Raw genomic sequence first — 24,117 nt, forward strand, 5'->3', positions numbered from 1 at the left:
AATTTTTTCTTAAATCTACAGTATTTGCTAATGTGATCTTGTTTTCCATAATTGTAACATATTATTTTGGGTTTTATCTTTGGTTTTGGAGTGTCAGCTTCTTTGCTGGTTGAGGGTTTATGCGAGTATTTCCTTCTTGGAAATCTCTTTTTGTTTAAGGTTTTATTTCCATGGGATTCTTTGCTAGGGTTTTGTTTCTTCTTTTGCTTTGGACAGGCGGGAAGTCCAAATTGTTCACAGAAAGATCCTAAATCTCTCCTTGTTTGGGCCTTCTCTTTGGCTAATTGTCTTTGGATTTTGTCATCTTGAAAGATTTTTAAAGCTACTTTCTGGACATATGAAATTAATTGACCATAACTTAAACTCTCATATGGGATGTCTCCATTGATAGATTGGCTATGGAAACTCTCATATAGGATGTCTCCATTGACAGATTGGCTACAAATTGTCTTTAACCTTATCCCCTAATGATCTTGGAAGACCGACTAGAAAATTTTTTTTCCAGAAAGGTTATTGGCTATCTTCTCTTGTGTAAACTCTAGTTAGGAATGTATCTCTATACCACCTAAAATTTGCTAAAGTTCTACACTTAAGATTGGATAATAATTCTGTTGACCTATCTTTCCAAAGTGACGGGTCACTAATAAAATGTTAAGCTATTGTAAAAATAAGGGTATTAACAACGTTAGGAATCTCCTTATTATCGTCATTTGTAATGACTTTTCCATTGAGATCCGTTTTGACTGTGCCCTAAATTTTTTATTTTTCGTCATTAGTGAGATAATTATCCCACCATCCTTTTAATTGGCCGGAATATCGATGATTGTTTCTTCCGAACACTCATGGGATGTATGGTATGCCGTGGCTACCATTGTCATGTGTTGGAGTGTATTCATAATATTATACTCTATTTGGGCATCTATATTCCATTCATAGATGTTGTTTGCGCTGAAACTTTTAAAATTATTTTTGCCTTTTTCTTCTAACAGGAGGTCAGGGACGGTTGGTCTTTGGTAATAAAGTTTAGAGGGTGCTTTCCAATGTTTGGAATTTATTGGATTAATATCCTTCTTAGATACTGAACTTATTTCAGTTGCGTGTTCTGAATTTTGGTCACTATCTTCATTAATAACATTAATTAATTTGGAGGTGCTTCTTGTTTTTATTTTTGATGTTTCTTCCGAAGGTTGGGGAGTTTCAGGGATGACTCTAAGTAAACTATCAAGCTTGTTTAATAATTCACTATTGTTGTCACCTACTCCTTCCATAAGGGATTTGTTTTTCCTCAATTCCCTAATTTTTTGTTTTGCCTTTTCACTAACCTTAAAAGGTTTGAATAAGGGTCTTTCTATAGGGACATTTGACGAAGATTCTTCATGAATTTTCTGTTTAGTAGTTGCCTTTGTTTTAATGGATTCTCCTAAAACTTGAAGGTATTTATTGGTGTAATTAGCATGTTCCATTAGGCTTTTGATGTCCTTGGAAGTTATTTCTTCATTGAAATCTTTTGTTTTAAATGGCATGGCCATGACAGGTTTATCATTACTGTCTTTGACCTTTGGCAATTGGTATTGAGTTGTTAGAGGTAATTCCGATTGGATTAACTCACCGTCTTTGATTTGCCAATTTGTAATAACATTGGTTGTTGGATCACCTATGATATCTTGTTTCCATGGGTAATCTAGGTTTTCTCTGATGGTATAGGCATGAAACCAATCAAAGAAAAGGACGTTGATCTTGACTCTTTCGACAAATTCTTAAAATTTGTCTTGGATTTGTTTTCTATTTGAACCCTTAAAATGTTGAAAAAACCATCTCCTTTGAGGTTCATTCTCTGGAGAATAAAAGTCTTTCCTAAGGGTATCCTTATCAATGCTAAATTTGTTAGATAACATCATAAGGTTCATGCATAGAAGAGTATGTTGGAGATTGGATCAACTTTTGGTCGTCCTCTTGTTCTTGATTGTATGTAGTTCTAGGTATACTAGAAGTTGTATCTAATCCTTGGAGGTTTATACTAGTAAACTAGTTTTGTTACGCAAATCTAGTTAATCCTACTGGGATTGATCGGGTTCTTACCGAAAAGGACCTTCTCGCCGATTCGTATTTAGATCTTGAGGCTTCTATTCTTGATGAAAAAGAATTTCTCCTATTAAAGGTTATTTCTACCTTACCGGAGTTATCTTGCTTAATTTGTTCTATGGTTGGAGCGGGTCGAGGAACTAACGGTGTGGCCTTGTCCATGACCCATTTTTCAGGAAGAGTTACCTCATCCCATTTTATGGTTCTTGGGAGAGAAACATTGACCTTTGTCATATAAGTGATGAACAAAGTTGTCTCTCCTCTTTGTGGTTTTAGAAGGACTCTTGATGCACAAGTGTTTATGACCTTGTACTGAATCCTATATATCAATGCTGTTGGGATTTTTCTTTCTTTCATGTCAAGTCCATGAAAGTGGATGTTTAGGAACAGAGAGTCAAGAATGTTTCTATCCATTAGACTCATTATTTTGTTTGGGTAACAATTGAAATAGACTGGACCTTGTCCTAAGTTTGTTTCTACCATTCCTATTAAGGAATCTTTGAATTTGTTGTGCCTAATATCTCTAAGACACATTAAAATTGTGGCATTTATGCCCATGTCTATTAAAGGTTTGATAGCTACCTGGACACATCCTATGTGTAGGTATTTGTATTTTCGGCTGTGTTCATAAATTGAATTTTTTGAAAGTAAATGAAATTCTTCCCCGATGCCTTGTCCTAGAGGAATATTATTTCATACAGTTTTGATTATATAATCAAAATTATGTTTGTCTTTGATTGTCTCAGGAACATACAGTGTGTTCTAAGGGATTTCCAGAATACTCCAGTCATCCATATTTTGATTTATTTCTTCAAATCGGACCTCTTCATCGAAGAGATTGTGTTTTGGGGCGATCTCGTGGGTCTGATTTTCTTGCTTATTGAGCAAATTAAAGTTTCTTGAAGAACTGTTTGAGGATGATGAAGATCAGTTGGAACGAAAAGAAATGCAGGAAAAAGAACATAATAAACGCGTCATGATAAATTCATCCTCTAGTATCTTCACCTTCATGAGGTTCCATAGAAATGCTTCCATAATGTTATATGTTACTAAGTTTCTTGGATCTGAAAAAATAAAAAAAAGTTTAACAATTTTTTTATAAAAAAAAAAGACGAACAATATGGTTTGAACATTACTCCTATAGCCACTAGTATATTATGTCTTAACAATTTATTTGAACAGTACACCTTAGCCTTACTGTCCTTTCTTTCTCATCCACGGGTCTTACTGTTACTGTACCATTCAACTAACATATCGTACTGTTGTACTTCCAAAAGTACTATTCAAACACATACTCTGTAAATTGAAAGGATTGTACATAAACGAAAAATATTTATTGTACATAACTTCACATCCATAAAATCAGTTAATATATATTCTTACGGATAATATTCCTATTCCCTATGAGGTTTTGTTCATATATATATAAACATGAATCAATTTCTCTATACTTTTTTTTACAGGAAAACATTTACACTTTCAAAAATTAAAATAATACTTTACTCAAATATATAAGAAATCTAACCTATTTTTTTATTTTTATTTTGTGATGATACGTTACTTGATTATCACACATATTTTAAAAATTGTGTAGAAACTTTTAAAATTAATTCCATTATTAATTATTGCCTCCCATTAAAGATAACCGATCAACATCATACGGCTATTTTTCTATTAGAGTCTTAACCGTAACTCATAATTTATGTGCTTTAATTCTAATTTAAATGCTTAAACCATATCATGTCATAATTTGCGACTTACCATATTTCATTTTTGAGCCTTACTACATTTTCATTGTGGACATGACTTTATAACTCACTTAAAATGTGACGTATCAATATTTACGTTAGCCACATTTGTGGTACAAGAAACTTTATTTGAGCTTGGCAAACTTCTTTAATTGAGTTAGGCACATACAAACTTTCAATGAACGTGCCAAACTTATTGAATGCTTTTAAAGAACTTGCATAACCATTCGTGATAAATCAGTCTGTCTTGATTTCCCCATAATTTATGTTGCCTGAGTGGCTAATACGATACTAATGTAGCATAAGATACAATAAAGAATTATTATGTTATTTACATACTAGTGTTACATTATTATTAGAAATTTATTTAAGATATCATTTACTGTCATTTTTTAAAAAATTTATATTTAATATGGTTTCTCTAAGATTTTATGCGGTATTAGGATTTTTATATGATTTTCATAATATTTGGGTTATAAATAGCCTTTAAATGTCTATTGCTATATAAATTAAACCTTTGCATAATAATATGGTTGACATTGTTTTACGTCAAATGTATAAATACAAAGATTATGTTATATATATATATATATATATATATATATATATATATATATATATATATATATATGGACCCAATCGATTAATTTAATCTCTATACTTTTATAAAAATAGGAGATTTTAATTTTTATACTTAATAAAATAGGAAGATTTAGTTCTTATTTGGTCCTTCGATCATGAGTAAGGATTAAATTTACTTATTTTCTTAAAGCAAGGAATTAAATTGATCGATTTAAAATTATAGAAATTAAAACTTAAGTTATATATAGGAATCAAATATACATTTTACCTAATCAATGCTATGAACTTGTGACGAAACTCAACCCCTTTAAAGGGAGTAAATATAATGACTTGAATTTTAGTCTCGTTCATATAATTTTATGACTCTTGTGATAAAGTTTCTTACTCAGTAGGCAATTTGAGGAGAATGAAATTGCGTGACAATGTGTTTTGAGAAACGTAAGTTGGTGCAAAAGTGATTTGATCGAACTCATATTTTAGATCTGTTGAGTAATAATATGTTAATTCTTTATACACTCACGCCTCTCTATATCTAAAGGTTTGTTAATACTCACACGGAGCCTAAATATATGCAATAAAAATATTTTTTTAGACTCAAATCTTAACAATTTTTAACTACTTTAATCATATTTAATGATATATATTATTTCAAAAATAATCTTCAATTAATTGTGATTCTAATTTCAATTATTCTTAACATCAAGCTTTAATAAAAAAAATACTTTAGAAAAATGATTATTTTTAAATGTTATTAAAAGAACTAAATAATATTAGTCAATTTTCTTAATTCCATATAAGTTAGTGAAATTTACTTATAGTATTTAGATCCCGAGGGAGTATACTTTTACTTAAAAGTATGTTAGTAAGTTGTGCCTGTAACTAATATTTGATTTGTTAAAATACTCCTTATAAAGAGAGAGAAATAACCTTCACACTTCCACTTGAGGAGATTAATATACTTCACACTTTATTTCAGACAGAAAGAAAGGTCATTTTTTTCATCAAATAACTTAGTCTTAAGGATAATGTAGCAACTTAGGGTTATTAAATGTAATTATATATTGCAGTAAAAAAAATGTAATTATACAAATAAAAAAAGACAATAATGGAAGCTAATTTCAATTAACAAAGAGAAAAGTTGAATTCTAGAATTATCTTTTTCATTCTATATGTTATATTATTTATTATTTTATTGAATGAGTAAATCATACATTAAATATCATTACATATTTTATTAAAATTTTATGTAAAATAATGATAATAATAATAAATCGAATTAGTGATTAACACAAACACAAGTGTTTTGTTTAATAAACACCTCATGCTCCTTTTCTTCTTTGAATAATGAATAAAGGAGTGCCTAATTAAAATGTTAATAAATATAATTTATTGTTTTATCCATAATAAAATGTAGAAGTCATTAACCATTTCATGAATAAAAGAGAAAATAAATAAACATTGATTATTTATTTTTTTATTAAAAGAAAACTATAAACGGTGCACCAGAAATACATTAAAAAAACTATTTCATAAAATTATCGGAATCAAATTCAAATCAAATATGAATACACCAACCAAATATAGTCATAACTTATAATTTACAAGTTACAACGAACTAGATATTATGTGTGTTTAGAATCGTGTTTGTAATGTGCTTATGCCTAACTTTTTAGGCCAAATTAGGAGAAAGATGTAAGCACGGTCGATGTGAAAAATTACGTCAAAGAAAACACGGTATATCGACTGATTATATTTTTATTTATTGATTGCTATTTATTATTTAAATTACAAGATACAAGCAAACCTTATCCTTTTTTCCCCCTCACCATTTTAGGAAGAAAAAGGGTAGAGGAAGAACAGGCAACTAGAGAAGAAATTAAGGGGCTATTTGCAGGAGCCTAAACCTAAGAGCAATACACAATACTACAAGATAAGGACAAGTTATTAACATGCCAATTGATCTCTAAAGGAAGAGATTTCCTCAAAGATTGGAAGCCTTCTTGATCTATTTGTGTTCCATGCATCTAGCATGTCATCTATCCCTTTCACAAAATCATCGTCAAGGTCCAAATCAGCCATAAACTCAGGTTGGGGGAGATTTGCATTCAACTCTTCAAGCAATTCCTCAGCTCTTTTTCTTGATTTGATTTCATCAGACCCTTGATGTTTTCCCTGTAACACTTCTTCTAGAATGTAATAGGCTTCCTCATAACGACATTGTCTCATGAGGCATAAGCCCAAGTTGCAAGCCTTGTTGGCATCAGCATCTACCATCTGTGCTTTCTTGAACACAACCTCAGCCATCATGTAGTTTTCCTTTTGCATGTAGGCCCAACCCAAGTTTCCCTGCACCATCAATCAATATATTAAAATCTAATTTCCGGAAGAAAAAAAAAATTAGAGTTTAATTTCTCTAGTGAAAAATATTTCATTGTCCACTAATAATGACAGGTTTGACTTTTAATAGATAATTAATTATAATAAAAGTCTATAAATTCATTACACATTATAATTTGTAATTAAATAATAACATAGCATAAGAATCTTGTATATTATCGGTAACTTTCTATTTTACTAAGAAAAAATTATTCAAACCTGAAAGTGTTCATAATCCTCTTCCCATGAAAGTTAAAACAATCAAATATTTTTAAGAGCTTTGTTATGCAGCACGATGCTTTCTAAGAGAATTCACACCATATTCAACGCTGGTAGCAATAATTTTAAATATGAAGAGCTAACAAATGATCAGCAACAATGTTGTAACTTGAATTATGTTTAATTAGCATTTTGTTTAAGTTGATCATGATGTGCTTCATTTTTTTTTATCTTTTTCATTTGAAGTTTCGATATCTAAGCAAATGGAGAGAAAAATGTCAAATTAGATCAAACAAAGACAATAATTTAAGTACCAATAATCTTGCAGTTTCTTGCTTGATGGAGACTTGGAACTTCTTGCCATGAGAGCGAGCAGTCCTCGTGGTCCTTCCATTAAAGGCCTCTCCTTGGTAAATTAATCTTAGCTTTCTCTTTAACAATTCAATTTGCTCCTCTATTTTTCCACACTTCTGTCTTTCAGAAAAACTATTGATCATATATATAATTGTTTGATTAACACATTCATTATCATATTAACTATTATTAAACAACACAGAAAAAACACTTATTTGATCTCTATAATTTCATAATTTGTATCTTTTAATCCTTATAATTTGTATTTTAATTATTTTTTAGTTCCTGTAGTTTAAAAATGATCTTTTTAATCTTTATCATTTACATTTTAATTCTTTTTTAGTTCATATAGTTTGATAGTGATTTTTTTAGTTCTTATAATTTATATTTTAATTTTCTCTTAATCTTTACCATTAAAATATGAGTAATATTATTAATTACAATTAACTACAAGAATATTAACAAATAATTCGTAACTAATTTATCGCAAGATAATTTATAATAAAAAATAGTTGATAATTTATAATTAATTTGTAGTTAATTATTTTTATATTTTTTTATAATAAGAACTAAAAAGTAATTAAAATATAAATTATAAGGATTAAAAAGATCACTTTCAAATTATAAGGACTAAAAAAAATTAAAATACAAACTATAAGAATTAAAAATATTACTTTTAAACTATAGAGACTAAAAAAGAAATAAATTTAAATTATAGATATTAAAAAAATTACTTTCAAACTATAGGAACTAAAAAGTACCAATTGTGAAACTATAGAAATCAAATGAGTAATTAAACCTAAACCACATAAACCAATACTTTACCCAATCTAACTCAATTATAGTAAGGAATGAAACTAGAAAAAAATAAGTATAGAATAACACTAAATAAAAATTATGGAGATATAAGGTGAGTTGAATGATTAAAAGAGAAGAAAGAAGGAAAAGATGAGTAGTTCTATTTCCTTTTCTAACAAAAAAACTAACCTTCTAACCATTAACATTTTTTCATAAAAAACTAAATAAAAATTTTATATATATATATATTATGAAGCATATAAATTTTAATACCTTGTAAAGGTCAAGAAGAACATTATCAAGTGACTCTTGTGAGTGTTTGGAACAAAGGCCTCTAAAAGATTTGATGGCTTCAATTGCTTCTTCAGATCTATCTAACTGCTTCATCACAACAGCCATGTCCTTCAGGGCACTGTCCACTTTATCCCCAGCATTTATTGCCTTCCAAAACAATACTATAGCTGCTTCAGGGTCCTTATCAACCAACTGAACTTCCAAGAAAATAATAATAGTATTTAGTACTACTTATTAAACTATATTAATTATTCATTCAAATATATTAAAAATCCTATATGAAGAAAATACGCGCGTCTACTGTTATTGTCAAGACTCGAGGTTTGGCTAACTAGTTAGTATAGTTGTATATGTGGGTGTTTACACGCTCAAGTGAAAGTAGATCTGATGCTCAAAGAAGATCATTATCACATATGTTTCTCATTATTAATTGATAATCATGTGATTAATGCATAATAATTTAAATTTAATTCGAAAGAATTTATAATGATATTTAGTTTTTTTTATTTATACCTCTCTTTTTTCTCTTGGTCACTATTAGAGTCTTGCTCAGGCAGTATTGTATTGAGAACTAAACTTCAAACTTGACCACCAGAAGAGAGAGAGAGATGGAATTTTACATCATATGAATAACTTCAAAAATAAAAAAGGAAATATAATCGTTGAATTTGCAAGATTTTATGAATCTTAGAGAAGCACCAGATCTGAAACATATGTTGGAAAAGGAATGTAGGAGTTAAAGTGGAAATGTTTAGCACTTCAAGTGTAAGTCAACATTATACAGTGCTTCATTACACATCCATAATTCAGAATACGTTCTTGAGAAACAAACAGAGAACCACTTGTTTTAGCATGATGCCATACATATTGGTCAATTCCAAAGAACACTTTTTTCAGTAAAGCAATAAAATAAAAGCTTTTCCATTTCGATACGAAAATCTGTCTCACAACCCCAAAATCTACTGTAAAAACGGCAGCATATACACTTTTAATTACTCCAAATATTGTGAATTACAAAATTCTGGAACAACAAAAATCTAACATAAAATTGAGAGGAATAAATATGGTGCAGTTATCACTTTTTTGGCTATAGATAATACTTCACTTGTCTAGGAACAAAACGCACGGCATTTTTCAGATACCAAAAAAACAGAAAAGTGAAGCCAAATTGAAAAGGGTAAAAGCATATATACCTGAGCATGCTTGGCTTTGACATAAGGGCTATCTCCATAAGGCACCTTATGAATAACATGATAGAGGTCATCTTTCTTTCCTAACTTTGAACTCTTCTTGCACACATTAATTCCTTCCATATCTCTAATTTGTCACACAAATTCACACAAACTGTTTCAATTTTGTTTCTCCTCTTTTTAGGTACACATGCACCTTTTGAGTTTATTGTTATGATGAGGAAGAGTCAGAGAGGGGTCTCGAATGTGAAGGGGTGGGTCTATTCTCATAAAGAGAAACCAAAGACATAGGAGGATAATATATACAAGGAATCTTGTGACACACTTGGTGAATCTGGATGGGAGTGCGTCCACATTCCCTTGTGCATAGTATCACACAACAACGAATCATGTACCCCTCAAAGCTAATTGCTATGCACCACGTGTCATTTTGTATTAAATATTGTTTGACATGTCCTTTTGCTTGGAGTAAAGGATAGAGTGCGAAATTCGTACTAAGTTCACTCAGCACCCGGATCCTCTTGAGTTGAAGAAATAATTAAGTATGCTGTTTTTTTTAAAGAATTTTTAAGCAAGTAATTAATTTAATAATAATGATGATAAGCTTAATACATATTTATCAAAAATTTAATTTTGATGTATTAATGAGTGGGAGTCAATGGAATACTGTAGATATTAGAGGATTAAGTGTATGTTTGAAAATCAGATGGAAAAATATTATTGAGGTAAAAGTATTTTTGTAAAAGAATCAAGACTCTTATTTTTTTTCTTTTATTTTGGTTTTATCTATTAGATCTGCATTGAAAAAATTAAATAGTTAAATTGTGCACAATTCTCTCTCCCTCTCTCTCAAAACGCTAATTTCCGTTTCTTCACATGGTGCACAATTCTTTTACCCTCATTTTAGGCTCTTCCTATGCTTTCTTGGAAAACACCTCTCTCTCTCCCAAAATGTTAATCTCAATCTCTGCTCCACAAAATGCTCTCTACTACAACCACGTCCGAGATCCTCCCGGTCTTAGGGCTTTTCTTGCATCTTCAACACATTTGAGTCATGCTATCCTCTCTTCGGCGTGTTCAATGCGACTTTTTTTTACCATTTGGAGGTAATTTTTTTAAAAATTATTAACTAAGAATACTTTTTGACTTAATTTGTATTTAGATGTAAGTCACGAAAGTAGCTGCGACTTTGTTTACAAAGTCGTAATTACTTTTAATGACTTGTTTTTAAATGAGAATTAATTTAAAAGTACTCTCATTTGATTATTTTAAAAAAAATTACTGCAAATGATAAAAAAGACCGTTCAATGCATCTTTGTCGTTTATCCATAATCGTGTAGACAATAAGACTATATTGCCTTAGGCCCAATTTTATTGTCACTACTAGAAAAGCAAGCTTTAATAATACTGATTCAACGACCGTTCCATCGAAATTATCGTAAAAAATGTGACGATATTTTTATAAATAATAATGACGAAGGTTTTTACAAAACTGTGGATGAAACCGAAAATTGACATGTTTTTTACGGGAACCGACATTGAAATCAATAATTCAACGACAATTTTGAAAATTCCTCTTTGAAAGGGATGAGTTTTGGGTTTTGATTTTTGCACCCTCTTTCTCAGTCTCACTCGATCCCTCTCTTTGCGGCCTCTCTCACTCTGTCTCTCTTGACTCTTACACCCTAAAACGCGGTGGTGTCGCCGTCGAAGCTGTCTCCAGTGCCACTGTCGAAGTTGCCACTCTCTACGTTTCTCTCTTTCTGTTTCGCTCAACCCCGAACCTTCTCTCACTCTATGCAAATTTTTTGGTTTCTGTGAATGTTTCATTTTCTAGAACCCTCTGTGCACACTGTCTCCGGCGAACTCTCGTGCTCACAGTCTCTGGCGAACGGCTAAAGGTTTGGGTTTCTAGAACTCTCTGTACATGTGCACCAACTGTTTGATTATTTGTCAATTTTAAAAAATTATGATGCATGTTATATGTATCATGTTTTCGACTTGGATTGGAATACAGAGGGTTCCATTGGATTCGAAAATTCGCCACATGAAACTCTTGTAATGATTTACTCTGAGACAATGCAAGTTTGTGAGATTGTTATTCACAAAGCATAAAATTGGGAATTATGTTTCTGATAACTGTGAATTTAGTTATTGCTTACTGTATTTAGATTAGAACAAATGTTTCTGATATCTTGACATTACATTTGCTGTGAGTGATTAAATTCTACTTAATAGAATCTCCTGGGCTACTTGGATGTATTTTGACAAAATTTATGTGAATTTTTTTGTTGGTAACTGTTCACCCTGCTTGTTAAATTGGTCAAAAGCCCAACCAACCCAAAAGGTTGAGAATTCAAAAAGTGTTGGCCTGTTTTGGATCTCTATTTCCAGCAATTTGTATTTGAGGATCAATTTTAGGAATGGAAAGTCAACAAATTCATAAGGAGTAATGTTTTATAATGATAGTCCATGAAGTAGAAGCAAACCATAACTTGCCATCCTTTGTGAACCACTTCATTGAACCATTGTTCTTATACTCAGCATAATTTGATTGCCTTGAAACCTGCATAAAACATGAGATTGAGTGCTTTAAATTTTTCCTAACTTTAATCAATTTGTAGTTTGTGATATGAGATGGGTCAGCTAAATTAACATTTGGGTTGTTAGAAGCATTCTATGTAGGAATGAACTGAAGATATTCTCTTATCATTTAGTTTTATTCTAATGGACTGAGTGCCCAGCCAACTAGGGAGGGGTTAGGCTATGAATAACTGATCAAATACGTTACTAGCTAGTTGGAGGAAATTGGAATTGTAAATTTACAGAAGGAGTCTGCACCTGAGAATGCTTTGGTCATTTATTATTTTGTTTTAATTACTACACTTTATAGTAGAATAGAATAGAGTAAGTAGAGTATTTCATGGGAAACTGATGGTGCATTCTGCACTTGCCAGACTGTTCAGATTTAAATTTGAGGGAAAATAATTTAAAATAATAGAGAGGGGATAAGTCTAGAGAGAGAGTGGAAAAAAATTGCAGGTTTACTTGTAATCGCAAATAACTCCTCTGCAACTGATGCCAAATGGTGCTATAAGATGCTAATTCTATTATGATGAATGATGTTCACAAACTAAAGTTTGGACTTAGTTTTTAATGCAATACTCAATTTTTAATTAATAATTCATCTGCTTCTACACACAATCATTTACAAACATAAGCGGGGCTCACTTTTCATTTGACAGCATTGACTTGTAGGCTACATATAGTGAGGATATGAGGATGATTGAATACATAAATACTTGAGACCAAACCTATGCTTTACAGGCCCTTTTTTAGCAACTTATATATATTTTGTTTAGAGTCGGGGTGTGTTTTGTTAGATTTCATATTTGAGCAATATTCATTGGTATTTGGTAGAATAAACCCTCATTCCCTTTAAAACATTATTTGAATACTTAAACTTTTTAATGCTTGCTTGAAATTTCCTGAACCTTCAGTTAGTACATGTTGACTTTAATTGCACCAACTGTTTCATGATTTACAACTAGATCATATTTCTCAAAAAAAATGTAAAGATTTCAAAGGGAAACCGATAATATTGATGTTCCATGGTTGATACAGAATGTCTAGTTTCAACTGATGCACTTCCTTGTTCCTCAGTCTCTTATAGGATAGTGGAAAAATTGCTGTGTGAAGTATAATCGGGATCTCTACATTCCTGTGTTCTGATTTAGTATGCCAGAGTCAACCTTCAAGCAACTATGATTCGCTACTATGATGTTGTAGTGTAGAAAACTTCTGTTTAATGATGTTGCGAAAGTCTGCTAATTGAAGAGTTCTAATATTGTATTATAGGAAAGTTCTATATATCAACCAAGCCTTGAAATCATGCATTAATGCCTTTATATATTTGGGCCCTCCTGTTTCTTTGGAAGGTTTCTGTTAGTAGTTGAGAAATAATTGTATGATAAACCCATCATTGCAAAGGTAATATAAGCCTAGAAGGGGAACAAGAGAAGAAAATAAGCAAAGGGATGAGTTTACTGTATCAGGCCAATCTGAAGAGAGCAATAGGCCAGAAAGAGTGAGCCTACATGGGTGAAAGGGAAAGGAAGGCATAGCAAATTAGCAACAATGAAAGCAAATTGTTAGAGAACAGTTAAAGGGGTGAATAACAGAAAGGATAGGTGAAAATTGGAGAGTGGAGGTAAGATAGGGAATCATTTCCTTATATTGGAGAGGTGGTGGTCAATGGGGAGGTCAGGTAGTGGTGGAAAGGCTTTTCCATGGTGTGGGTTTGCTTCTTTGTAGAGGAAGCAATTAGGTGTCCATATTCAAGTTAGCATTATTGTAACGAGTTTTCCTTCATGTTATAGAAAAACAATAAAATACAGTTTCTTTTCTTCATCCCTGCTACTGATTTTATTATCTGTCGTGCATTTATTTTTTAAGCAATTTACTGAGGCGGTATCCAAATATCTTGAAGCAGTATCCAACCATCATCATATGATTTCTTGATGTTTTCTTTCCAGTAGTGTTTTGGAGAACAAAACAGAGAGAGCAAGACACCATAAACTTTTCACAAGTTTTGGAGGGCAGGCGCGGAAAGAATCTGCAGTGTTGTTTTATGAAGTACTGGTATGCTCAACTTGTATTTTAAGATTCTATTCATGCTTATGAAAAGTTTGGTGACTTCTGAAAAAAAATGAAAAGTTTGGTAACTATTTTTCTTATGGCAAACTTCTATCTTCAATTTCTTTGCAGAAATCTAAATTATGTTTTCTTGTCTTACTACTCTTCTTTTTCTGATTGGAATATAAGTATATAAATCTACAGTGCAAGGCAACAGGGAACTTATGTCAGTCCCTTTGGTGTTTCTTAGAAACCATATTTCATAGCGGCAGAAGAAGTCGATCCTTTCAATAATTTACTTTATAGTTATTTAATTTAATCGTTTTGCCTCCCACACGAAAAAAATTGGTTGAATGTATTGTGGCTATGTGCTTGTGTGGTGCTATAAGGATATATATTTGCCTTTTAACCATGTTGACAATGCTTGAATCATAAAGGGAAAACTTTTGGGAGAACTACCAGTCCATTCTAAGTTTAAATTAAAGTAGGACTGCAACAATTTATTTTGAGTAAATTGCACTTACATCTCTTGAGTAGGGATGTCAACGGGGCAGGGCGGGGCGGGGAGTACTCCCCCACTCCCCGTCCCTGATCCCCGCCGTGGGGTATTTTTTTTTCCTGTTCCCATCCTTATGGGGCCCTGAAATTTAAGAAAAAAACATTAACTTTAAATTCTAATATAAGTAAAATTAAAAATGACTTAAAAAGTCTCACCAACATAATATTCAAACTCAAATAATCCATACATTGTTAAACTCAAATAAACAAACATGGACAACAAGTTTAATTTTAAATAATACAAACTAGGGGCGTCAATTTGGACTCGCAAACGAAAATTCCCACAGGGACTGCCCAGTATGGGGTCCCGCAGGGACGGGGACAAGGATAAATATTCCCCCATGGGCACGATGGCGACGAGGACGGGGATCACACCCCGTCCAAGGAAATTACATAATTACCCTTATATTAATTGTTATTTTATTTTTGACTAAATGTATTTTCAATTTTTTTTTGGGTAGGGTTATCATATTCAAAAACATAGTGATTATAAATACACTCAATAGAAAAAAAGTTGTTGCTCTCACCAGGAAAAGGAAAATAGGCCCAACCCAATTTATACGTCAAAAGGGGCAGCAACACACGGACTTGGAGTGATAAACCTAAACACCCTTTCTCTTTCTCTGATATGCAGGGCTAGATCTTGGAGAGGAGCTGCTCCGTCGTGGCACAATGGTGGTGGATGGTGGCAGGTATTGTTGCAAATGGAAGCACCACCATGCGATGGAGGTGTGCTGAGATGGGAAAGGGGAAGAGAGTCGCGTAGAGGCATTGTCGATGCGACAGCTCATCCCGGCATATGGACAGAATGAGAGTGACTAAAGAAGATCGTGCTGTCGCGACACGACATCGATTGATATCATTTTGGGGAATGCACGATGTAAAGAATGGGAGATATCTACTGTGATGTTGCTGTTGCGGCAACTTTTCGTGGTGACATACAGAGCGCGAGGAAGCGAGAGAACAAAAAAGGAAAAGAAGGAAACTGCCACCATCAAATGGTTTCCGATCAGAGTTACAACCCACTGTCGTCGACGATGGTAGTGAGAACAAATTTCTGTTATGTTTTGTTTGATTTTTCTCTATTTTTCTTCTCTAATTTAATTCTCCTTTTTATGTTTATGATATCCTATTATGTTTTTAAACTCAAATAATAATTAATTGTTATTTGACTTGCTAATTGCTGAATTGAAGGACTTGAGACTTGCTGATTGTTGAAAATATTGCAAAAAAATATTTGTAGTTTGAACTATTTGTATTGTTATTGAACATTATGTTTGAACTATTGAGGATTCATCAAATTCCCTCTATTACTCCTCTTTTTACTTCTACACTAAACATTCATTTGTTTGAAATTACTTACACCTACATACAGACACACCATGTTTTCCATGAGATGGACCACATAATGAACTAATTTTAACCTTGTTTTCTGCCTACTGTTTTTTCAGGTTTTGAAAACTACAGGCTATGTAGATGTGGAGCAAAACAAATGGTATGGTGATATTGTAATCTCAAAATTCCCAAAATTAGATCAAACTTTTTTATTTGATGGTCTATTAAATGACATAGGCAGGTATCAATTAGGTGATATAGAAATAGCAAATTAATAGGATTCTGGTAGATTTTATTCATGAGCAGTAGTTTTTTTCTTTGTAGTATTATATAATCCAACCCCATCTTCACCAATAATCACACCTCCAGATACACCAACCATCATCACAGTTCCTTCTACCAATCCTGTTATTGTAATATATTATCAAGAAAATATTAGCTCATCTAGGTTGCATTACAGTGGTAACAAATGCATTAGAATATAATAATAATGTATTACTTTATTGAAGACAAAAACATTCTGGTGGTGTGGTAGAAGTTTTTAATTCTTTAGATCAATTGCATCTATAGTCCCAAATTGCAACTTGATCCCAATTACTAGAAGTAGTAGAGACAGACCAACCCAAGATCCCAAACCCTATCAAATTGCTAAAAAGATGTGATGGGACTTGCCCAAACTCGTTTTTGGTAAGACGGGGGCTTTTGCTCTTCCCATATTGCATGCCCTCTTAGAAGCACCACGCCCATAAGATTTCTTTGCTTGTGTGTTGTCTCGCACAAGGTTTAATAATTTTGATACCTAATCATTGGTGTGATTTTCATATAATTCAAATTTTATTGATTGTAATTGTTCTGATTGATATTTAACAAGTTTATTTTTCTGTTTTTCACCTTTTTATGATGTAGAGAACATGCTATTCAAATTGCAGAGCAGTTTGAAGCTCTAGGTTCTGAAATTGGTGTCAAATGTGTCGTGGTGAGTTTCAATCTATTTTTCTGAAATTATTAAGTATCTGCTAGTTTTATTGCTTCCTGCATAGCTGGTTTTGTTTTGTTTTCTCCCCTAGAGACTCTTTCCAACATGATACTTAGCTTTATATGGTGGCTAGGCACTGTTTTAATGTTCTATTTAATACATGCATATTAAACAATCTATTTGATTGAGATCTTTTCCTTTTTCTCTAGCTTGTTGGAGGAATTGACATGGTACATTAGGCATCTGTAAAAAGGTTGTTGCTAAGGTCATTCCTGGTGCACCTAATGTAAGATCAAGTATAACACTCGAAATTTTGAGTACTAGGAATATACCATAAGGAAAAATCTTATTAGGACCATTCTGTTATATTTTTTGTAAATATTTGTTATTATTATTTGTGTATTATGGGTTTTATCCTAAGCATATACTTGTGTTGTGATAGTGTATGTTCTTCTGCATGTGTGTATTTTGTGTATATTATTATTATTATTGTTGTTGTTGTTATTATTATTTTATATTATATTTGGTGTTAGAAGTGTATTAGATTGACTTTTTATAGTTTAAATGCTTGAAAAGTTGTTTAAGGCTAGTGTTAGTTTTATGATAACAATCCTAGATAGGCCAGTCATATCTTGAGTTATAGTTGTCCGTTTGAGGTATTTTTTGCGTCATTGAAAAGTTTGCTGGAAAATATACAATTCATTCATATACACCTTAGAAACCAAAATCAACTTCTATCTTAGAGAAAATCAACTCCAAAGTTGGTCATTTGATCATGAAAAATGCTCTAAGTCTCACATTGGACAAAATAACCTCATGAATCCCTTTGTTCCCCTATATATAGAGGAGACCAACTACTAGTCTTATATGCACTAAAGAATTAAGGGGCTTAGCATTAGGCATAGAGCCCCTCAGTCAATATTTTTATATTTTCCTTTGAGTTTTCAAAGCCGGGGAATTTAGATGACTTGAGATTGTGTTTTAAATCACAACTAAGTTTTTGCTATAGTAAGAGTTGTCGTGGAGATCGTGGTGGACAAAACCATTGGGACAATGTGTTCTTGGGAGTGGTCACAAGATTGTTTTTCTTTTCCTTTTTGAGGAATTGCTTCATTTGAGGTTAGGGGGAGTGAGTTCTCTTTTTTCTTTGGTTATGAGTGGTAATGAGTCACGAGTAGATTGTATGATTTTAAGTTTATGATTATAGTATATTTATTTTCTTGGATGGGATGTGAATACCCTAAAGAACTTTTTTTTATTATGATTTGAGTGAATTTGATTGTTGTATGTTTTGTTATTTTGATATTCTTGAAATTGAATTTGATAATTGATATGTTGGACACGTGTTGATTTTCTGATAAAAAATGTTAACTTAGAACATCAAAATGTGTACTTAAATGATGGAATTAGACTGTGTTCTTCATAACGGTTGTATCCTTGGATATTATCTAGCTAATGGATTTGATTTCACTCAAAACTGATTTATATAACTCCAAATATTAATATTTTAGTGAGTAAAGGTTAAGCTGTCAGAATTATGCAGTCAGTTTGTATATTTCCTAATTTTAATTTCCTAAACGATTGAAAGGAATTTTGAGGTCAACATATAAGTTTGTATTTTTCACTAACGATAAATCGATGTTTAATGTATTTCCTATGTTATTTGATTGATTTGGATGAGTCGAGGTGTTGTGTGAACTAGTCATGTGTGTTTTGCTTAACGTGGGTGTTGAGTTATGTGGAGTTTTATTGACTTAAATTGAAATTTTGATATTTCAAGTTTTAACTAAACTTGTTCCGGTAAAATCGCGATCCTAGATTAGTTAACCGTTGGATTACTTTCAAATTTGGACTATAGGTTCCCAACTTACTCTCCCATGGTTTAATCGTTGGAATTTGTAAAATAATACTTTTTGACATCTCACATAATGTAAGAAACACGTTAAGTGCAATTCCAACTCGAGAAGGAATTGTGCTCGACGTGAAATGTCACGCTCAGCGCAAATCCCAACTCGAGAGGAATTGCGCTCAGCGCCAAAAATGGATTCCTGCTTAGGAAAACGAGTTTGTTAAGCAAGATCTGCAGATTATAAATACGATTTTCAGGATGAAAAACACGATTTTTCATTCTTTTCCTCTTCAAACTTTCACCCAAACTCTAGCACCTTCTCCACCACCCACGTACACCGGTGGTCACCACGAGCCGTCATTGCTTGCTGTCAGACTACCGCACGAAGATGAATGTTTTAATCGAAGTGAAATCCACAGAATCTACCTCAAGGATTCGGCAGAGATCAAGCTCCCAATTCTTTCTTGCGTAGTTCCTCTGAGGTAATCTTGACTTTTATGTCTTTCTCCTAGTTAGTTTGAACTTCTCTTAGTATCTCTTGTGTTTTGGGTACTGTAATAGAATGTTTTTACATTTCCTTTGAAAAATCTTTGAAAATAAGACGTTGTAAAAGTTATTTTTTTTTATAAAATTAATATTATTTTCGTGATCTTCGTTGAACCTCGGTCACATTGATGTAATTGGAATTTCAAAATGACGTCTCTTTGTAGTAGAACTCGAAACACTTAGCTCTTTATGTTTTGAAAAGGATAATTGACCCTAAATGTTATTATTAATATGTTTTTGAAATCTATATTAAATTGTCTTCGATTTGGTATATAGAATTTTGTTTGGACTGACGAACTTGAACAAGAGAGGTCTTTGAATAACGCATAAGGAACTAACGGAGAGCTCACGATGAGAGAGAGAAATTTATTATAATTTACGACTTTTAATACCATAGTTGGGGACAGAGAACCTAACTACGGGGATGTGTGTTTGTCTCTATTGCATGTTGGTTTTTAAGAAAAATTGTGTTTTTGACTAATGAGATGTGATATATTTGTTATTGATGAAGAAAATTGTGAATGATATTGTAACGATTGAAATTTTGGAAAAGTCTTAATTACATAAGAGACTCTGTTCAAAATTTGATATTTGTTCTATTTATTTCTTTATTAGATTTTAAATGGACATAACAGTTTATTTTGTAAACCATAGTTTTCTTCTTTAATTTAGAATTTTTTCCTAAAATATCAGTCTCATGATATTACGGATTGTTGTTGTATGAGACTTGTGTTATTTGAAGACCTACAAAGTATGAATCTCAGGCATAAAATTTATATGTATGTATTTGTGGGATGTGATTAATGATGATGTTATCGATGATATTGTTTAGATGAGGTAATGTTGTTATTAATGATAATATTGATAAAGAATGATGTTGTTATTAGTAATAATATTGATATGAGAATGTTGTTATTAATGATAATGTGACATGAGGTGATGCTATTATTAATGATAATATTAGGATGAAATTATGATGATGATGATAATGTTATTGAGATGAGATAATGTTGATGTTAAAAATGACATTGAGATGAAATGATGTTGATATTGATAATGATACTGAGATGAGATAAATGCATCATACTGAGCATGATTGATTGAAATTATGGAAAAATTGATGAATAGATATTAAGTGTATGTTGCATTGATTTATAATTGTGTATAAGCATGATATTTGTTATCATGTCATGTTAATTATGGATATTTGATAATTGTTGGTTTCTTTTATAATAAATTTACCTTGTAATTTTTGTATCGTATGGTTGGTAACTGTGATGATCGTGAACCTTCATTCTTGGGAGCAGATGAATAGTAGTAGATTTACGTGGAGTGAGATTCATTTGTTAGAGTCGTCATGCCGACGTGATGACGTTGAAATTATTTTGAGAGAGAGTTGTGTTTTGTTAATCAACTCTTCTGTAACTAGTTCTATAGTTTTTTTGAATTGATGATGTATATAACAAATTTAATTATATGTATGAACTAATTTACTTTCAATCATGTGAATAATGATACACACACACACACACACACACACACACATTCATTTAAGTATTTGTGCGTTGTTTAGTGAACGTATATTATAAAAAAATTTACTCTCGTTTTTCGCAAACAAATTAATGGAGTTTTCATTTAAAAATTAAAATTTATGCAGTTTAGAGTAGTAATATTGTAGCGACCGAGGCGAGTCATTACATGCGTCATTGGCGATGTCATCTCAGTAAGAGTGATAGTGTCGAGTTGTCCATTGTGAGGCAATTCGTCGACTACATGAACCCTAGGGCTACATTCACAATGTTTTCCAAAATGTTACCACTTGCATACAAGTTTACGGGTCTAATGTGCATCGCATTTCGTGTGTGACTTTATGTATAAAATACTTCATTTGGATGAGACACGTTTGTGTTGTGAAACATAATTGTTTATAAATGTATCTTATATCTTTATAACTTTCTTAATGTGTTAAATTTATTGCGAAATGTATCTTACTTTTCGTCTGTTTGTCTTGTTTGTGTTTGAATTAAATGTCACCCTTCCAGGTGAGTCACTATAAGGTTATGATGATGATGCTGCATGAGAGGCTTAGATCTCCACTTTATATTACTATAAATGTAGGGGTTATGAATGCTTTGAAACAATATAACATTGGGACGCAAATTTTATTCATTTACATATGGATTAAATTAATGACTAGTTTTTCACCATATTGTATTTAATATGGTTTGTATGGGACTTTAGAGTGTCAAGATTTGTTTTCTTTAAGTTTACAAATATTTGACGTGTAATACTCTTACTGCGAAATAACTTTTTTTCAAAAGTCAATACATCCTTTTAATTAAATTTCGCTAAGAACGCATTTGAAAAATATTACAAGTGTATGTATCTTGGGATAAAAAGGTATTACATCAAGTCTTTCTCGCGGACTAGGATTCAAAATTAGGAAATTAGAGATTTTAAAGTCACACTAAAATAATGCCTTACATGAAGTATCTCAACCCTTGTTTTTGTAGCCACACAAATTGATCATTGACATTGTGTTTGGAAATTAGACTTGCACGAATCATACCAACATACACATGTACTGGTTTTTTTAATTAATAGAATCATAATCGATCAATAATATTACAATGCATTAGAGTTGATTTTCGTCCCATATATATAAGCCCCATTTTACAACAAACTAAACACATAGCAACAACAAAATCCCATGCATGAACATCAACTACCTACATTGGTGTAAGACTTGAATTAATTAATTAAGCCCATGTTTGGGAATTGCTGAGCACTAGATGATACCATTATGTTAATCCTTAAACCTATTCCATTCCAATTTGATTTAGGTACTAGTTTACTTCACTTGCAATTACAATTTCAGTTTGATTTATTTTTAATTTCTTCCTTGTTCCTTTTTCATGTGTCTTGCTTCTTGCCGTTGCAGTAATCAATTGCTAAAGTTTTTTTCTCATAGCTTACAACTCTCCTACTTTGGCCTCAGCACTGCCTGATATAATCCCAACCTTTACCTTCATACTTGCCATCATCTTTAGGTCTTTCTTGTTTGTTTATTATGCATGCATGTTGATTTTTAGGATTACTTGCATTATCTCCTAATATAATTTCCTTAAGAGCCTAACCACAATTCACAAATCCTTTATATTTTCATAAATACTTGTTTGGAATAACTTATGGTAGGTTTGGCATAATTTTCTTAGTTAATCCTTAAACCTATTTCCAGGGTACCACTATATCTCTGTCACTCCATTCTAATTTTCTTGGTTTTAAAGTAGTTTTAAAGTAGTTTAGAGTCTAGAAACCCCTTCTTTATATTTCCTTGTTATATGTCCTAGGAATGATGTTTTATGATTCTGTTGCGTAAGAAGTCTGATGTTCACGTTAGAGTAAAGTTAATTTTGAATTACTAACATTTTTAATCTATCAATTCTTAGTATGGATACACATGAATCTTTTGATCTTACAATATACATGCATATTTTTTTTAACCAGTGTCATAAAGGAAATGAAGAGATTCCATGGTAATCCCTCCCAGAGTAAACCTTTACTTGCACCTGACCTCAGTGGATTGAAGTAAAGGCAAGTCATTTAATCAATGTTTTAGTCTGCTTGATGACATTTTGTAACTTTGTAATTATGAGATTAACTATATTTCGTATTGAATTTAGAGTCATATTGAAATCGGAGGCTATAAATGGTTATTATGTCATGCATTGGAAATAGATCATAGTCATGGGGGTTTGAAGAATGAATGGAACACGATATACTAGTTTACTTTAACAAGTTTCAATTATTAGACTTTTAATTATAAAATGTCATTAGTTTGTGTTTAATAATATACTAGTTTACTTTAATATTTTTAATTATTACACTTTTCATAATTTAATGTGATTAACTTGTGTTTATTATATGTTACGGTGGTTTAGTGATGGAACACCATTGGAATTGGAGAAAATTATAGGAATTCACAAGGAATGGGCAACATACTTTTAAAATGTAAGAAAAATGCATTGAACAATATTTGATAATATCATAGATCATTTATATCATATTTATTGATATTAATTAATTGATTAATTTATAATTTGGTCTGGACTGCCTGGGTATATTTTCTATATTTGCTTTGAACTGGACTGCAAATATATGTTCTTTTTTAATTTACAAGTTGGGGGGTTCTTTAAAACAAAAAGAATATAAAAAAATTAAAAACTATGAAGGTTCCCAGAAAATCATCATAGAAAGCTCAACATCAATAACAATTATCCATAAAACCGTCGTAGAAAGTTTCCATGATGATTTTCTGAAAAACCATCATAAAATTACACGTAAAAAGTTTTTATTGTAAAAATGCAACATAATCTATGATGATTTTAAAATCATCGTGGAAAACAGTCTACATTCAACGATGGTGGATTCCATGACGGTTAAAAATCATCATGAAAGACCCTACAAAACTGTCAGGGAAGGCCTTATTTATAGTCGTGTGTCAAAAATTAAGTATAGGTATGTAAATTAATTTGGAGATAATAAAGTCACTTAATGATTTTCCAATGACTCTTC

The 24,117-nt window shown here is 31.6% G+C and overlaps 1 protein-coding gene and 1 long non-coding RNA gene across 5 annotated transcripts; one reads left to right on the forward strand and one right to left on the reverse strand.

Annotated features, from left to right (window-relative positions):
* Nucleotides 1-6,151: 6,151 nt before the first annotated feature.
* LOC100805731 (protein SULFUR DEFICIENCY-INDUCED 1) lies at nt 6,152-9,896 on the reverse strand. Its single transcript, XM_003552098.4, has 4 exons — nt 9,647-9,896; nt 8,433-8,645; nt 7,322-7,477; nt 6,152-6,758 (listed from the first exon to the last, which is right to left on the reverse strand). Exons 1-4 carry the CDS (start codon nt 9,764-9,766, stop codon nt 6,357-6,359), a joined length of 891 nt encoding a protein of 296 aa, XP_003552146.1. The 5' UTR covers nt 9,767-9,896; the 3' UTR covers nt 6,152-6,356.
* Nucleotides 9,897-11,019: 1,123 nt separating this feature from the next.
* Nucleotides 11,020-23,322, forward strand: LOC102667049 (uncharacterized). 4 transcript variants are annotated; one of them, XR_001386298.3, is made up of 7 exons: nt 11,109-11,544; nt 14,179-14,284; nt 15,471-15,876; nt 16,288-16,331; nt 17,078-17,147; nt 17,357-19,478; nt 23,050-23,322. It is a non-coding gene; the product is annotated as an uncharacterized lncRNA (long non-coding RNA). The 4 variants fall into 4 exon arrangements; XR_001386297.3 differs by lacking the exon at nt 23,050-23,322 and adding an exon at nt 20,850-21,042; XR_005889575.1 differs by lacking the exon at nt 23,050-23,322 and having other exon boundaries at nt 11,131-11,379; nt 11,481-11,544; nt 17,357-17,570.
* The last annotated feature ends 795 nt before the right edge of the window (nt 23,323-24,117 follow it).

The sequence above is a fragment of the Glycine max genome, chromosome 18 (genome assembly GCF_000004515.6).
Source record: "Glycine max cultivar Williams 82 chromosome 18, Glycine_max_v4.0, whole genome shotgun sequence".
In the NCBI taxonomy this organism is placed as follows: Eukaryota; Viridiplantae; Streptophyta; class Magnoliopsida; order Fabales; family Fabaceae; genus Glycine; species Glycine max.

Bases quoted from the DNA above. Each gene is read 5' to 3' on its own strand.
- LOC100805731 (XM_003552098.4), bottom strand. From the start codon at position 9,766: ATGGAAGGAATTAATGTGTGCAAGAAGAGTTCAAAGTTAGGAAAGAAA. The intron at 7,478-8,432 runs GTATTAAAATTT...TCTGAAAGACAG, and splicing joins TTCTTCTTGACCTTTACAAG to AAGTGTGGAAAAATAGAGGA. The intron at 6,759-7,321 runs GTACTTAAATTA...TTGATGGTGCAG, and splicing joins AAGAAACTGCAAGATTATTG to GGAAACTTGGGTTGGGCCTA.